The sequence below is a fragment of the Eurosta solidaginis genome, chromosome 1, assembly GCF_040869045.1.
Source record: "Eurosta solidaginis isolate ZX-2024a chromosome 1, ASM4086904v1, whole genome shotgun sequence".
Lineage (NCBI taxonomy): Eukaryota > Metazoa > Arthropoda > Insecta > Diptera > Tephritidae > Eurosta > Eurosta solidaginis.
Window position 1 is genome coordinate 140,607,789 of NC_090319.1, and position 19,153 is coordinate 140,626,941.

General features: G+C 34.6%; 1 protein-coding gene across 6 annotated transcripts in view; it reads right to left on the reverse strand.

The window, feature by feature from the left end:
• Nucleotides 1-19,153, reverse strand: part of mtd (mustard) — a 2,476,738-nt gene that overhangs the window by 1,419,048 nt on the left and 1,038,537 nt on the right. Inside the window, exon 2 of one of the 6 annotated variants that reach the window (XM_067759881.1) lies at nt 3,061-3,205. The exons of the other annotated variants lie outside the window; for them this stretch is intronic. Coding sequence (XP_067615982.1) covers nt 3,061-3,121 — 61 coding nt within the window. The 5' untranslated portion in view covers nt 3,122-3,205. The remainder of the gene's footprint in view (nt 1-3,060; nt 3,206-19,153) is intronic. 6 annotated transcript variants of the gene reach the window in all.

Below are 19,153 nucleotides of genomic sequence, written 5' to 3' on the forward strand. Positions count from 1 at the left end.
ATCATGAACAACTTTGATAATAACCAGGGTTAGGATTTTAAGGCATTTGCGTATTTAGCCTGCTTGGTCCTATCTGTAAATGAAATCAACAATTTTTTTTTGTTGTAAATGAAATCAAGAAATACGCGTTTGACATCTTTTTGTTAAAAATATAAATTTTTGTTTTGTCTTTTTGTGCCCTTTTTGATTGTATCGCCTTTTTCCGCCTTTTTAGGTACTTTGCCTTTTTCTTACCTTTTTATATTTAAAGCCTGACAAAGTACCTTGGATTGGTATACTTGGAAATATATGAGGTAAAAATTATAATATCACGTACTCGTACTATTAGAAAAATGTCTTATATATATAACGATGGTACTTTGTTACCGTTTGGCACAGCTTTTATGTTTCACAACACTGCTCTCTACTCATCAGCTGATTGCTATTTCTTCTTCAGCTTGCGATTTGATGACTTTCTGTTTTTTTTCTAGAAAAACTTGACATTTTCAAATTCGTGCGTTAATTTTGTTTGTGAGTTAAATATTTGCGATAATTTAAAATGCCCAAAAGCAGACTCTTATAATTCTGTGAAGATCCGCGGCTATATAAAAATTCAAATAATTTAGGGAAAACATACTTTCTACCGACGGGAAGATTCTTATTTGTTCATGCTGTGGAATAAAAGTAAATCACGACAAAAACATCATATTCAACGCCATCTTCAAACGGAAAAGGACAAAAAAGCGGCGACATTGAAACTGGCTCCGAAGGCACAACTTATAACTTCATTTTTAAATAATGCCACATCAAACGAGTTTTTCAGAGGTCTCACCAATATGATGGTAGCTTGCGATAAACCGTCCATAAAAGCCAATCATAAAGAGTTCAGATCGTTTATGGAAAAATATGTACAGAAAAAAGCTCCTGATCAATGGACTATGCGGAAGCACTATTTAAAAGAAATGTATGAAAATGTTTTGGAAGAAATACCGTTGCATATAGGAAACAGCAACAGTTTTGTATCAATTGATGAGACTACGGGCAAAGCAGGCAGATACGTTTGCAATGTCATTGTCGGTCCTTTACGGCAAGGTGGCCGAGGCGTTCTTCTAACATCGGAAGAAATACAATAAGTAAACGCTTCAAGAATTTCTTAACTCTTTGATAATGTCTTAAAAACTCTATGGCCAGAAGAAGTAAAACGGGATACTGACTTAATTAGCGCTTAACCGTTTAAATGGTTATGGCCGTCCAACAAGGCGCGCCTGTGGCTCCTCTCTGCCAACCGGCGCCAATTGGTCACACCAAGGGAGTTTAAATCGTTTTCCTCCTGGTCCTTCCAACGGAGTTGGGGCCATCCTCTACCTCTGCTTCCATAGGCGGGTTCCGATAGAAACACTTTGTTGGCCGGAGCGTCATCTTTTATTCGCATAATGTCAGTTGACTTTCGTTGCGCGTGGACGTGTTTTTAATCGCTCTCGTAGTTTTCGTCTTAATGTTTGTTTCAACTTCTTAAAATAGACGATTTTTGTGGAAAGTGTAACAGACGGTTTTCGAGAACTGTCGATGGTGATATAATACCGTGCAATGGTTTCTGTAAAAAAACATTCCATAGAGCCTGTAGTAAAGGCATCTCTGATTATGACGTAAGATTAATTAAAAACAATCGTCACTTGATTTATTTTTGCGAAGAGTGCGTGGGCATGCCGGATAAGCTCGGTAAAGCTTTATACGCGATTCTTGTGGGCCAAAATCAAGGGTTTGAAATAGTGTCAAGCGCTTTTGACAACAAGCTCAATAATCTGTCTAAGCAGCTCGACGAACTAAAAAACCAATTAATGGCTTCTATGCAGTCATCCAACAACAAAGTTGTTACTGCTGAATCTTGTTGTTGTGCGGGCGTCAGGAATAGCTCCTGTTTCTATGCCATCCAAAAACAATACTAATAACCCTTTGTCAAACAATCTTATTGAATTTCCCGCTACCCCTCAAGGCACGGAATTCTCCAAATCTCCTTTTGAATGTATACCGACTAACCCGCATTCCGTCGGCATTCAAACAAATTCGTCGTCCCTCTCTGCCAACATTGGCATCGCTTCTACTTTATCTTCTTCGTCTTCCACTTCCACTTCTACTGTTAATGCGCTTCCAACATCTATATCTACAACAACATTAACACCTGCAGAAAATAAACAAATGCAATCATCAAATACGATATCTAACAATTCTACAACAAAAAACTGCCTCTCAACCGCCTCTACATCTAAATCATCTACACTTACAAAGTCACCTGTTATATCTTCACATAAATGTAACACAACGTCTACATCTACATCTTCACCACCAGCTAAAAATAATAATAAAAAACCAAAGGCGTCTACTTCTAAATCTACACCACCTGCAAAAAACAATAATATTGCAAAATCAACAAATAAATCCGAATCCATTGCAGCTGCGCACTCTACAGTCAAAGTTGTTCGTGGTAATAGCCACGTTTTTTTTTTTACACGCGTATACGTTTACGTGTGCGCGTAAAAAAAAAAACGCTTACCCTCGCTTAGATACCGCTTAGGAGACCCATCTAGCGAAAGTGGTTAAACAACTAGTTAGAGCACAGGGTGTACGGGGTGAGCGGAGACACAACCCTCTGATGGCCATAGTGTATAACATATAGCTGAACCAGTTGCGATGAATTGTGGACACGCGACATTTTAAAAGGTGATACATAGAATTAGTGTAGAGGTGAAACATAGACACATATTTCAGTTGCATTTGAGTATAAGTCGCATTGAAATTTAGTAGTACTAATTTTATGCGTAACAATTTCAGAGGTGTAGTTAAAGTTTGACGCTTAGCAGTCCATATAAAGTTTAAGCGTAAAGGTCTATAGATGTAAAATAAACACAGCTAATGTTATCAACTCTAATTCCACAGTTGTTGCTAACTTTACAATAATGAATTTCATACTTTTAAAATTATACTTCTTTCACATATATGTATATATTATCATTATATATAAATTATACGCTTTCATCAACTTCAAAAAGAGAAAGGGGAAAATGGGAAGATTACAAAACTTACACAGACAATCGCTTCGCTGCCCTCCCAATCCCGACTGATGTCCATCAAGGTGAGCATGCATTCCGTAAGGTCATCAAATCCGCGTCGACTCGTTTTATTCCCGCCGGAAGAATCCAGCGGATGCCGCAATTAAATGTAAAAGTACCTAGAAAAGGCGGAAAAGGCGATAAAATAAAAAAAAGGCAAAACAAAACTTTTTATTTTTAATAAAAATATATCAAACGCGTATTTCTTGATTTCATTTACAGATAGAACCAAGCAGACTAAATAGGCAAATACTTTAAAATCCTAACCCTGGTTATTATCAAAGTTGTTCATGATATTGCATATGAATTCGAGTTTTCCTTTTTCAAGTTATTGTCTAAAAACCGTTTTTCGTCTACAGCGCGCACTCCAGCAATCATAACGTCGTCGTATTTTAACCGATTTTTGATCGCTTTACATTTTTAATACCAAGATAAAGTGAGTTCAGAATTAAGTTTAGTAAAGATATATCGATTATCGTGTTAACGGCCGAGCCGAAGGATAGACGGTCGACTGTGTATAAAAGCTGGGCGTGGTTTCAACCGATTTCGCCCATTTTCACAGAAAAGATAAGATTCTATGATGTTGATGTAGGATCTTCGGTGTGGTAGGCGGAGCACGCTGCCATCACGGCCGCCTATATAATTTATTCTTGATTAATTACGCTTCACTACTGCTATCAGCTAGGTGTTTATTTCTCACAATAAACATCTGTTGGTATTGGTGGTACCTCCTTGGTGATTTTGGCTTAGTTTAAGCTAAGCTTAACCAACCACTGATAAACCGGGCCTAAGGTTATTAAATAAAGGCACAATAACAGAAACACTAAGCAAGCTACATAAACACATTAATCATCATTTACCCACAAACATACATACATACAAGGCAATGAAGAGATAACTCACATACAGATGTAGTCATCGGTGGAAGTAGTACTCACATATATACGCGCACACGGCTATGCGAGAGGCTATAAACGTGTATCTGTAGTTTATAGCTGGTAGCGTATAGCTGGTAACCAAGTATAAAATTCTAGCAGAACAAACGTCTAGACATTTGGGCAAGGAGTATAAAAGCAGCGAAAGCTGATTAATCTGTATTCAGTTTGATTTAAGCACGCTATTGGTTGCGAAGTATAAGTGTTATTGTGAAGTACTTTCAAAGTAGTCTAATAAAGACCATTTTGCATTATTGAATATTAGAGTTATTTATTCAAAAATTTAGAGATACGAACTTTAGTAGAAGGTGTAAAATGCGTGGAGTTTTCCTCAACTCGTTACAACATTTATTAATAATAGGTTATTATATAAGGTCACTTTCTCCAAGACTAGGAAACGTAGAGTTGTTCATATTGCTTTTTAAAAGCAACAACATTTTTATATGCATATCATTGTGAATTCATATAAGTGAAAAATCTTTCTATTCCTCCATTGCCATCACTACCTGTCAAATAATAGCTGACAGGGAGAATGGCTGTCGCGAATGGCCAGAGAATGGAAGATGGTTTGTTTTTTGCTCGCGGTTATTAAAATGAACTGCCATGAATTGCCCATTTGTGTCTCAAATCAGCTTTTCTGTTAAATGTGTATACCGAAAATCCGACAACATATTTATATTCATTTCTAGAATCTAGTTAAGAGATAAAATCTGAGCAGCCAATTAAGCAAAAATTTAAAATATGTAAATAATGCAATAAACCAGTCGTCTACAACAATTTTTGAAAAACACTATTGAGCAAATAATTTAAGGCCCAGGTTTTCACTAGTTGGTTAAGCTAAGCTTAAACTAAGTTTGCTTAAACTTTAGTCAAATTTAAACTCCAGTTAAACTACAGAGCAGTTTTTCAGTCACAGTTTAAGGCCGCCCTCCGGGTATACTTTTTTGAGGGGCAACGTTGGTTTTTTTATTATCTAAATAATGTGTAGTTACGGCAACAGCTGGATTTTGTTTACCCAACAAATATGGAAAAAATATTCTCCAGCGAAATATATATCTAGTTCCGGAAGTGACATCCAACATCATTATTTAATTATTCTTAAACCATATAGTTCTCGAGTTGATATCTAACTTAATTCTCCAAACAATATCCAACCTTTGAGAAGTTTTGAAAAATTAAGAGTTTTCGAGTTGATCTCCAAAGTCGATAATATTTTCCAATTATTATCCAACTTTCGACAGATTTTGAGAAATGTACAGTTCTCAAATGAATATTCAACACATTTCTCTATCCTACGCTGGATATTGAGTTGAGTTGGAGGGAAGGGAAAAAAGTCTCCAAAGTGATACCACCAAAACCAACAGCTGTTTATTGTGAGACATAAAAACCTGGTTGATATCAGCAATGAAGCGCAAATAATCAAAAATAAATTATATATATTTTATTTTATTTTCGTGTAAGTAATGTAGCATGGAATTTTACATTTCAGTCTAGTTAGAGAATCACAAGTTGTTAATTAAATTTTTTCAACTTAAGCAACAGCATATTTTGCTTTATAAAAAAATCCCTCTTTAACTGAATCTTTGATTCTCAAGTTGAGCCACTGTTTCGAACAACTCTTGAGATTTTAGAAGTATGCCTAGTTATCAACATGAGCTCTAATGGTACTCAAGCCCAAATGTTTGTTGGGTATATTCGACGCCATTTCGAATGTACGCAAATAACTGATAGGTTAACTAGAGTTTAACCCTGCCAGATCGGCCGCTTAAGCTCAGCTTAAACTTCATTTAAAGTAGACTGAAAAACTGCAGAATAAGTTTAAGCGTAGCTTAACTGACAAACTGAGTTGAACTTGTACTGAAAAACCGGGCCTAAGTAATCAAACAGCGATTGAACAGGTGATCGAGGCTGTATACTATTGTGAAAGTTTTTATCAAACATTCACCAGTTGTATGAATTCACAATGATGCATATGTTTGCTTCCCCTTTTGGTTTATTTCCCCACTCACAGCAGTACTGAGGCAATTTTATATGCGCTAGACTTTCACAGCACCAATAGTTAAGGCGGATTTATATTCAACTTATTCATTTTTAAATAGTATGAAGTTTTTTAAACTATTAAATGCAACTCTGCTTAACGTAGTCTTACGTTCTTACGTACAAAAAATGCAACTCAAGACCTGAGATTTACATCAGGTGAGCGAGGCTGTTCGATATTTTAACGTTTGTTTGCTACATAATGGTGTAAACATTAGGAATACGGGAGAAAAAAGTCTATTAGCTATTCTTATGGTACACAATCTGAAAGGATTTAACGTTAATTCTTGCAAGTTTTACCATACAAAATTAGATATCGAAACGAAGAAGCTTTGAGTTAATTCTTCATTAAATCTTCAATCATTTGTTCAATCCCTACAATCTTTCAAGTATGGCACCTAAAATTCATATGTCATGTAATTTTTTGATAGGAAAATATTTAAAGTGGGAACAGCTTTTAAATTCATGTATGACAATTGAAGGTTTTCAAGTTTAGATTTTTATTGCCAAACGTGAGTAAAATAAGAAATGTATCAAAATAGAATAAGTACTCAGCTATGTGTTTGCTTTGTAAAACTTGTAAAAGTGTAAGTGTTTAAATAAAAAATATAAATTTTTGTTGCGGCTCAAAAACTTCACAAAAATTTATAGTTTTTTCAATACGAAAAAATAAAACGTCCAATAAAACTACAGTGGAGACAGTGCAGGTTAAAGTATTTGACCTAATAAATTTTAGCAGTTAAAGCTCTAGGTCGAGACATACTATTATAATTATAATTTATTATTATTATTAATATTATTATTATTATTTATAGCATATAAATAAATTTTGACAATCTGAACAAAGGTATCTTGTTGCTGTAGAGATGAGCCAGCCATATAGTTGAGTTTTTAAAATTGCAATATGCATACATTATTCCAGATTTAATTTAATTTGCAAGATTTAACTTTAAATCATTTCAGATGTCTAGGTTAGGTTGAACTGGCCGGTCCATGAGGACCTCACATAGACTGAATAAGTCCGTAGTGTTACCAGAAGTTTGTTTTAACGACCAAACTGAAAAACCCTAAAAATCTCGAATAAAGCTCTAAGGGGAAATATGCATATCATCGCACCTAGAGCTTCAACTGAGAAGATTTATTCATTGTATATATTACCGAAATTGTAAATATGACAGCTTCTTACCATACGTGTGGTTGTGTCCCCGTTTATCATGCAGAACGCCGTTTCTTCTATTTGTTAAGGTTTTCGTCAAAGTCCGTAGATTAAGATTCAGTTTTGGTATTTCCAATTGGCATCGGGTAGTGAAGAGAAAAAGCAACTGAAGCTATTTATTTGTTTTTTCTCTTCTTTTTTGAAGCATTTTTTGCTTTGTTCACGCAAAATATTATGTGTCATTTCTCTTCTTACATCACTTTTAAAATTGTCGAACGATTGATATTTTATCGCCGAAAGGCAACAAAAAATATACATCAGGGTTGCATTTTCACTTCTACTTTAACCTGGTTATTGTACCATGGATCTAATAGTTTTTATAACTGACTTATCTTGTTTGGTTGATTTTCCGACAGGGTGGATAAATGATGTATATTGGAACGATTTTCCGTCATCCCTTGTCAAATTTGGTTTTGAGACAAACCGGTTTCGGCGTTGTGCCATCATCAGTGTCGATTTTCGTTCTGATCTGTTGTTGTCGTTTGTCCTGTATTTATAGTTCGTAGGTAGGTATATGACAGGTATAATACAATACCAAATTGATGCTTGTGTATATTTAGTTATGTGTATGTGCTGTGTGTTCATTCAGAACCGAGGGTGGTTTACTAATCGATTTGTGTGGCTGACTGGGGTAGGTAGAAATCTGTGATTTTAGTCGTTTGACCTTCTTTGTCGGTTTTTTGTTTTGGTGTGTTAATTGTTTTGTGTTTATTTGTTGTTTTGTGTTTGTCTGTTGTACCTGTGTGATTAAGTTGTTTCCTGTAAACAAGTTTTAAAGGCTCGAATATTGTGTCCGAAATTGTGTTTATCTGTTCGTTTATTATTCTACCGTTGAATGTTTTCTGTTTGTAGATTTCCATGTTTTCGAGTACGTTGAGACGTCGGCCCTTTTCTTGTATGTGAAGAACCCTAACTGTTTTATTGATGTTTGCTGGGGAACATTCATTCTCGACCATGTGATTCGCGAAGTTAGACTCGGGTATAATGTTTGGATTCGGTATTTTTTTGTTGTAATCTCTAATATGTTCTCTGAACCTCGTTCTTATTTGCCGTCCTATTTGTCCTATGTAACTATGCTGGCATCCGCAGGTAAGCTTGTATACGCCGCGGCTGCTAAACGGATCCTCTGAGTTAATGTTATTTCTTAGTTTTCGCCCTAGATTGTTCGATGTTTTGAATGCTGTGTTAATGTTGTATTTTTTAAGGAAGTTTGCCAATTTATATGTTGCTTTTCCAGTATATGTCATAGTCGTCCAGCTATTATTTTCCTTTTCATTATACATCAGTTTTTATAACTTATTTATTCGAGTTGGATTTTAGAGAATGTACCACGATTTTCAAAATATTTGATTTGTAGGGGTGGAGGGGTTCTAAAAGTCTCAATAATGAATTTCGCAGCTCTAGAAACTTTATGTTTATGAAAAATAAGCTTTAAGTTTCGAAAAGTAATATTGCAACTTAAGTCCTGCACCTGAAATTCGGGTCGCATATGCCCATAGATGTACTCAAATATGCGTATTTTCGTCAATATTCAGAATCCAAAGCGGAAACCATATTTTTCCATTCGTTTAAAAGTTATTCGCGAAACACAAATATACACTATCAATGCATTTTTTTTTTTGTTTGTTATTATCTGAATAATTTGTAGTCTTATATTATTTTGGGTGTTGACATTGCTCGAGTTTATAATCAAATTCAGTTGATTGCGAAAATTTTTATAACTTATTTATTCGAATTGGATTTTAGAGAATGCACATCGATTTTCAAATTAATTGATTTGTCGCATATGCCTATAGAGGTACTCAAAGATGCGTATTTTCGTAAAGATTCAGAATCCAAAGCGGAAACTATATTTTTTGATCCATTCAGCAGTTATTTGCGAAAAACAAATAAACATTATCAATGTATTTTTCTTTGTTGTTATTCTCTGAATAATTTGTAGTCTTATATTATTTGGGGTGTTGACATTGCTCGGGTTTATAATCAGATTCAGTTGCATGCGAAAAATTGTTGGCAAATAATTGATTCACCCACAGCTTTGACCAATGAAATGTCACTCGTCTCTTCTCTTATTTTACCTTATCTTATCTTCTTTTCGGTAAGGAACGCGAAGGGAAACTCATGCAATATCATGCAATATCATGAACAACTTTGATAATAACCAGGGTTAGGATTTTAAGGCATTTGCGTATTTAGTCTGCTTGGTCCTATCTGTAAATGAAATCAAAAATTTTTTGTTGTTGTAAATGAAATCAAGAAATACGCGTTTGACATCTTTTTGTTAAAAATATAAATTTTTGTTTTGATTTTTTTTTTCCCTTTTTGATTGTATCGCCTTTTTCGGCATTTTCTAGGTACTTTGCCTTTTTCTTACCTTTTTATATTTAAAACCTGACAAAGTACCTTGGATTGGTATACTTGGAAATATATGAGGTAAAAATTATAATATCACGTACTCGTACTATTAGAAAAATGTCTTATATATATAACGATGGTACTTTGTTACCGTTTGGCACAGCTTTTATATTTCACAACACTGCTCTCTACTCATCAGCTGATTGCTATTTCTTCTTCAGCTTGCGATATGATGACTTTCTGTTTTTTTTTAGAAAAAACTTGACATTTTCAAATTCGTGCGTTAATTTTGTTTGTGACTTAAATATTTGCGATAATTTAAAATGTCCAAAAGCAGATTCTTATAATTCTGTGAAGATACGCGGCTATATAAAAACAAAAAAAATTTATTTTATAAGTTTTAAGCGACCTTTCTTTTTTAAATAAAAAATTTTCTTGCCGGTTTGAGGTCCAATTTTGTAAATAAAATTTTGTAAATAAATTTTTTTTCAAAAATTGTTGAGTTTTTTCAATATATTTCGGTTACCTACTGTAACCGTCTTCAGGATTAACTATAAGAATATAAAGAAACATAAACAAAATAAAAATAAAAGTTGACATCAAAACAAACATTTATAAAAAACATTATTTACACACATTATTTTACGCGTCTTCACTGTTCAACGCGGAGTTTTGTACTGTCCGTGTGTTTGTTATCAAATGTCTGTAGGAGCTCGCGCAATTATCGATGTCCGTCTTGTAGTTCATTCTTATGCTGGTCGGTGTGTTAATTATATGCAGCATTTCCAGTGTAAATCTTTTGTTATAATTGGTTTCTTGTTGGAATATCGTCGTTTTCTCAAAGTATGGAAAATGGTTCTTCGTTGCACAGTGTGTCATTAATGCTGTTTTTTGGTTAATAGTTTCATGGCAATATTTAAAATCGGCTTTGTGTTGCACTAGTCGAGATTTTAATTTTCCTTTTGGTGTTCCCACATATATGTTATTGCATGATTCTGTTTTGTTTCCATTACAAAGGATTTTATAGACAATATTACTTTTTTCTGTTTTAGGAATTTCGAATTTCGTTTTGTTAAAAATATTTTTCAATGTGTTTATTGGTTTGTGAGCTATCTTCACTTTTTCTCTATTAAAGCAATCTAATTTTGCTAGACGCTCTGAAAATTTTGGTACATATGTTAGCGATTTGAATATTTTTGTTTTTTCGGATTCACGTTGACCTGTCTGTGATAAACTTCTTTTTACTAAGGTTTTGATAACATTGTCAGGAAAGTCATTACTTTTTAATATTAATTTAATTTCTTCTTTTATTTCCGTGTGGTAAGTGTCGTCTGATATTTGTAACATATGTACGTCGTATACAGCCCATTGCTGTATTCATTATCATCTTTTTTTGATGTTTTGAATAAAAATTGATGATTCGTCCGGTAGATGTTGGTTTCTTATACCACTTGAGCTTTAATTGGTTTCCTCGTCGAATAATAATTGTGTCGAGATAAGGTAATTTTCCGTCGTCTTCGAGTTCTGTTGTGAATTTTATATTTTTGTCAAATGAATTTAATGCGTCAAGTATACTTTTTACGTCATTTTCATTTATAATAGCGAATAGGTCGTCCACATATTTGGTAATGCATCTTGGTGTTCTAGTCAATTTTGCAGTTGTATTTTCCAATAATTCCTCCATTACGTTACCTGCAATCACTGGTGAAGTCGGCGATCCCATCAGTAATCCTTTTAGTTGTGTGTATATTGTCTCTTTAAACTTAAAATATCTGTTTTTTCTATGCAGAATTTTAATACTTCCATAAATAGTTTCTTTGGCATTTTCGTATGTTTTTCTATTATCGTCCATTTTCTTATTATAATGTCAAGTGCTAGCTGTGTGGGTATACTGGGGAATAGACAAATTACGTCAAAAGATATAAGTTTTTCATCGTCATAAATATATGAGTTATTTATCTTTTCTTTAAACTCTAGCGAATTTTTAATATTATATATGGAGTTCGTCATGACGTTTTTTAATATGTCGGCAATGTATTTACATAGGCCGTGTGCTGGTGATGCAATCCCAGAGCAAATCGGCCGAAGTGGTGTTCTTTCCTTGTGTGTTTTCGGAAGTCCATAAATTCGTGGGGATAGTGCCGTGGTCGTGGTTAACTTATTTCTTTCGGCCTTTGAAATCAAGTCCAATTTGAAAAGCTTATCAACTAAGCTATTGTTTTTGCTTTGCAGCCTCGATGTGGGGTCCTGTTTTTGTATTCTATACATTGTCAAGTCATTTAATATATCTTTCATTTTATTTTCATAATCACATATACACAGGGAAACCAAACAGTAGCAATGTACAGTCTTACGTTTGCGCGTAAAAAAAAACGCTTATCCTCGCTTAGATAATGCTTAGGAGATCCATCTAGCGGAAGTGGTTAAATAACTAGTTACAGCACAGTGTGTACGGAAAAGCGGAGACACAACCCTCTGATGGCCACAGTGTATAACATATAGCTGAACCAGTTGCGATGAATTGTGGACACGCACCATTTTAAGAGGTGATACATAGAATTAGTGTATAGGTGAAACATAGACACATATTTCAGTTGCATTTGAGTATAATGCGTATTGAAATTAAGTAGTACTAATTTTATGCGTAACAATTTCAGAGGTGTAGTTAAAGTTTGACGCTTATCAGTCCATATAAAGTTTAAGCGTAAAGGTCTATAGATGTAAAATAAACACCGCTAATGTTATCGACTCTAATTCCACAGTTGTTGCTAACATTACGACAACTAATACAGCGACATCGTGCTCTGCTACTTCCCATTCTAACTAACAACGCGGTTGAGCCGTCGAATAATACTTTAGTACACAGACAATTAAAGGCCGTGACCCAATGATATTTTTCATATAGATGCGTTTAACACAAGCTTATGCGTGCCAGTAACAGCGCCACAATGAATGATGCAAGATGGCGTATTTGTAAACAAAAGTCAGCTGATGTTTATTTTCGCCAAATGTGGAAATTTGTTTATCTACAAAAAGTGTAACGCTTTTTTTGCGTTGCGAGCAGGCAACAATTTTCACAGAAGAACGAAATACCCCGTAAAGGCTTAAACTTTTGAATTAACTTTCTTAATCTTTTCATTTTATCTCTCTTGGCAAAATAATGAATTTCATACTTTTAAAATTATATTTCTTTCATATATATGTATATATTATCATTATATATAAATTACACGCTTTCATCAACTTCAAAAAGGGAAAGGGGAAAATGGGAAGATTATAAAACTTACACAGACAATCGCTTCGCTGCCCTCCCAATCCCGACTGATGTCCATCAAGGTGAGCATGCATTACGGAAGGTCATCAAATCTGCGTTGACTCGTTTTATTCCCGCCGGAAGAATCCAGCGGATGCCGCAATTAAATGTAAAATTACTTAGAAAAGGCGATAAAATAAAAAAAGGCAAAATAAAACTTTTTATTTTTAATAAAAAGATGACAAACGCGTATTTCTTGATTTCATTTACAGATAGGACCAAGCAGACTAAATAGGCAAATGCCTTAAAATCCTAACCCTGGTTATTATCAAAGTTGTTCATGATATTGCATATGAATTCAAGTTTCCCTTCGCGTTCTTTACCGAAAAGAAGATAAGATAAGGTAAAAGAAGAGAAGAGAACATTCCATTGGTCAAAACTGTGGGTGAATCAATTACACAGTTCTACAGTGATTTTGCACTTTTCAAGTAACCTAGTGTACGTTGTAGGCCTTGACGAGTACATCATGATAATGTGTTTTTTTATTTTTTTTTTAACACCACCAAATTTTCAAGTCATTGTCCTAAAAGCGTTTTTCGTCTACTGCGCGCACTCTAACAATCATAACGTCGTCATATTTTAACCGATTTTCGCTTTACGGTTTCGGAAAGAAGATACTTTACACAAACAAATTGGGACATTTTCCAAAAGTTATCTAAGATTTACCACTTTTTCCACCGTTTTTCAGTTTGACGTGTTTTTTATGTAACGTATCATAAAAAAAATATTTTTTTACATTCATTCTCAATGAAATATTTATCCCGAGTAAGAAAAGTCGTGGCTTATCAAAATCAAATTAATAAAAAAATTCTATCAATGTTCTGTACTCTGTTTGTTGCTGTGAATCACATGTATAAATTAAAAATATGTTCATACCTTCCTTGATTTATGCGCACTTAGTTTTGGAAACACGGCTTTCAAGTGCAAAAAAGTTAAGTCGTTTGACAAACTGTTTCATGTAGCCCAACTTGAGGTGTAGCGGTGGCAAAATATCTTTATCGTTCTGAACGAGTGGAATGTTAACTACGTTTTTTCTTCCTATTTCGAGTGTTTTCCTACACGGTCATTCACTGATTTTGAAATTGTCTTTTCCTCGACTGTCCCATTCGCACAGATAATAAGGATATTTCGTGTATCCTCCGTGAATTCCGAAAAGAATTGTCAGAACATTCAAATCACACACAATTGGCCATTGATGCTTATCATAATCTATGGAGTGTAAAATTTTCTTCATTGTCGCATACGCTTCTTTCATATTGGTAGCGTATGCTATTGGAGCTGATGGAAACTGGTTCTCGTTATGCAGTAGGACAGCTTTCAAACCTAATAAATTGACAAATTAAAAAAAATTTACGTAGGTAAACTGTTTTTCAGTTGTAAAGACATTTTCGATAAAACACTTACTTTTGCACGAACCGTCCAAAACTAAACGCCACTCTTGGTTGGTGTTCGTGATTAAGACAACCAAGGAGCTCATCTATATCTGAACAATAAACAAATTCATTGTTGACGTCCTCAGCTCGGAATATTTTTTCGAAGGACGAAGGTTGTCATCCCTCGGGAATTTAGCCTTAAAGTTCTTTTCCACAAAACGAAAATCATCAACGTTCCGTTGTTAGAACCAACGCCAAAATTTTCTTCTTCAAATTCCAATGCATTTTTCGATTTCGATTTTTTCTTCCTTTTTTCGGCGAGAAACGGTTACTACATCCAGGCCCTACGAAAGGAGGGGGGATTCCCCCGGGCCCGGGCTTTCTGAGGGGGGCCCGCGATTTAGAGGTACTAAGATATTTTTTTTAATTCAGGAGAGTCTTTAGTTGTTCCGTGTGCAATTTTTAAGCCGAATTTCAAAAGCAATGAATATCTGAATTTCGTTTTAATATTATAGTGAAGTGTGAAAAATAATTTGAAAAGTCCTTTTCCTTAAACTTTAAGTATAAATATTTCATTTGGCAGCTGGCTCAAAACCGGGTTCTGCATCCGATTCGACTATTGATAATGATTTTTTACCTGGGCCTTCGAACAGTGAGGAAGCAATAAAAACATCAAACAAAAATGTATGTTCACGTTAATCCGAAATCGTAAAGTTCTGTGGTGACACTGATGTAGGTCCATCTTCAAAAAGTCTTCCAACAATACCACAAACTCTGTATCAAAGTCCAGATTATTTAAACGACTTCGACATCGGTACCGTGAATAATGAGTTTTTGCGATCTGAAGAATTCAACGAAATAATTCGTCGAGGTCATCAAAAGTGTCCTGTTATTTTTCCAGGTGATCATCATGACGATGCATTTCCTACCTCCTGGCGGATATTCGAAAATGCAGGTGTGGAAGAAGCTATATACTATAAACTGCCAGCACACGAAAATACTCAAGATCACACTAAATGTTATATTCAATGGCGATCTTTACAAAATCTTTAAAAGGAGGCTATAATTGATAAACTTACCAATGAACAGCTAATCACTGAAAATCAAAAGTGGAAAGAAATTTTATATAGAATTTTATTTTTGGGTGAAAGAGGTCTAGCTTTCAGAGGAGAAAGTATATATCTTGGTGAACGAAACAATTGAAATTTTTTAGGCATTTTAGAACTCATAAGCCATTATGATCCGATACTCAGAAATCATTTGGAGAAAGTTAGGATTTTACAACAGCAGCACAAACGTTTACAAGTTCACTATCTTTCCCCGGACATTCAGAACGAGTTTATAGAAATTTGTGCGAAACACGTGAGGGAAACTACAACTATATTAGATCAACGCAAGAGAGCCAAGTATTTTGGTATTATCGTTAATACCACGCCTGATGCTAGTCACGTTGAACAGACTACGTTCATTTTGCGCTACCTCCATTTCAATTCGAAAGCAACAAATTTTACAATTCAAGAACGGGTTTTGGCTTTCGTGGATCGTAACCAAAAACTGGTCAGGAAATCGCTGATTTAATTTGACATACTCTAGGTAAACATGCAATCCCATTAAAAGATTGTCGTGCACAAGAATACGATAACGGCGCCAATATGAAAGGAGCTTACAACGGTGCACAACGTCACATTCTCGACAAAAACTCGAATGCTGATTACTCGCCTTGTGCAACCCACATTATGAATTTATGTGGTGTTGATGCTGCAGAATGTTGTACTGCTGCAATTACTTTCTTCGGAGTTGTACAAAAATGTTTTACTATTTTCAGCAGCAGTCCACAGCGATGGGACATCCTCAAAAAAATGTACCGAGGTCTCTTCACAGTCTTTCAGACACTAGGTGGTCGGCTAGAATTGAGGCAATTAGACCATTCGCAAACCATGTTCCAGGATTAACACATGCACTAAACGCATGCAAACGGTAAAACGGTACGGTTGTGTTTATTTCTGCTCCTTGAATTTTACATTTTAAAATGGTAAAACTATATTCAAATACTTTTTAAGAATAAATAATGTGTGAGACAGAGACTCAAAAAGCGGAAGCAGAAGTTGGTTTCAAGAATATTATACCAAATAAAGTTTGATTTTTTAAATTTAATATATTTGCGAGAAAGTGACTCTAAATAAAGAAAGCAAAACGCATACACTTACAAAGTTTGATACATATATATACATATATTCATTCTATATAAAAAATGGAGAGTAAATGCGACAAGTGCAAAAGTACAATACGTGGAGAAGTGTCAAAAATTCGTTCCGAAGGGGTATGTGGGAGATATTATCATTTAGCACCAAAATGCTCTGGCATAGACCAATACAGTGTTAATAAATTAGACGAATGTGAAATGCTTAGATTTATGTGTAATGATTGTGTGCAGTATGTGCATAACGTAGATGACATTCTAAAAGATATGCAGATGGTAGTGAGCAAAAATGGCAAACAACTATCTAAGTACAGGAATGAATTTGATAATGCTCTCAAGAAACATGAAAGAGAAATAAAGCAAGTTTTAAAAGCAGTGGAAGTTGCATTTGCGACAGAATTAAGGCAATGCAAAAAGCGCAAGAATCATGCGAAAAGAGTGTTGTAGAAGTGAACAAAATACGGGAAATTGCTGAAGGCTTCAAGCGAGCAGGTCTGTGATGAGTTGAAAACAAACAAGGATGACAATAAGAAAATGATTGAAGAAATAAGTAAAGAGAATAAAAAAATGTGCAATGAAATAAAGAAAAATGTTAATAGTGTTGAAGCCAAAGTGTCATACGCAGCGATAACAAAAAATGATGGACAAAAAAAAGAAGTGTTACCAGACATTAGAAAGAATCATCCCCTAATTGTCAAGCCGAATAAAAAGCAAAATATAGAAATAATCAAAACTGACCTAAACTCGAAAGTTGATCCTAAAGGGCTGCAAATAACTAATATAGTAGCAAGGCAAAGCGGAGTTGTTATTGTTGAAAGCGAAAATGACCATGAGCGTGACAAAATAAAAAATGCCATTGAGAACAATCTGGGAAATAACTATGAGGTTAAGATTCCCAAAAAAGTGAAACCAGCAGTCATGGTGACTGGTATAAATTTTAAATATAGCGACGAGGAACTGGTGCAAAGAATTAAACGACAAAACATTTGTTTAAGTGAAACGGACATCAAAATTGTTAAGCAATATGAAGTGAAAAATAATGCGAAAAACTATTATAATGCTGTGATAGAAATGAACTTTGAAGCGTTCGCAAATGTACTAGCTGGAGAGAGGCTTAATGTAGGTTGGGAACGTTGCCGAGTATATGATGCAGTGCAGGTATTGTGTTGTTTTAAATGCAAAGGCTTCAATCACAAAGCGGCTGACTGCAAGGAAAAGGAAGTATGCACAAAATGCTTGGGTGAGCATAAACATACACAATGCATAAAGGATGCAGTAAACAAGTGCATTAACTGCATACGAGCAAACAAGGAGCTGAATCTAGGACTTGACGAAAACCATGATACTCTGGATAGAACTTGTCCCGTATACCAACAAAAGCTAGATGCAAGGAAAAGGAAAGTTGTTTATTAGCAACCAAAGAAAATCCTTACAGCAGCGCAAAAGTCAAAATATTATTTAAATCGAGATAGCAATATATACAACTTGGAATGCATTTATCTTAATATTAGTAGTATCATAGCGAATAAAATCGAGCTGGAACGTCTTATTGAAATAAGAAGACCAAGTATTGTGTTATGTACGGAAACGTGTACAACAGAACATATCTTGGATTCTGAACTTAGTATTCCGACATACAAATGCATTCGTTGCGACTCTCAAAGTAGGCACACTGGCGGTGTTGTCATGTATGTGAATGAAAATATACAATTTAGCATAGTTTGTAATAAAGTTATCAACATGAATGTGTGGTGCATTATTGTAAAAATAAACAAATGCGCGTTAAAATGGAAAATCGGTGTACTATATCACTCACCAAGTAGCAGTGACTCCACCTTTATTACTTATCTAAATGAAATCATCACTGAACATCTCAAGGAGGCGGATAATAATTTAATAATTGGTGATTTTAATATCAAAGTAAATGTATCGTCAACATACTCAAACCAGCTAACAAGTTTATTTGCACAAATGGCAATGATACAAAGGATAAACTTCGACACAAGGATAACAGAGTACTCGTCTACAAGAATTGATTTGCTATTCAGTAACAATGATAAAGTTAAAGCAGTAAATATAGGTGAACATCGCATTTCTGACCATGAGACAATCCACTTCGAAGTGCCAACAACAAAGCTTTGTAAAATGAGAAGGTATGCTACTGTTACATGTTGGGAGTACTATAGTGCTGAAAATCTTTTAACTTTGCTACGAACATGCGATTTCAGCTTTATGTCAATTTCCGGAGTAGAAACTAAAACTAAAGCCCTAAACGAAGTTGTAACTGTGGCTATGCAAGCACTGACTTATATAAAGAGGACCCAAATACAGATAAGAAATAAGTGGTACGACCGAGAATTAACAAACCTGCATAAAAGAAAAATAGAATCTTATAAAACTGCTCGAAATACTGGATTTTGGGACGAATATAACGTCATTAAGAAAGTATATAAAAGAACCATAATTTATAAAAAAAGAAATACATGGAAGATAGTGTAAATCATAACAATGGCGATATGAAACGTATGTGGAAGTGTCTAAAAGACCTCGTCGAGCTTAATGATGTTAAAAAACATATCACTAAAATTGTAATTAACGGTGAATGCCTGGAAAATGAATATGATATAGCTAATGCCCT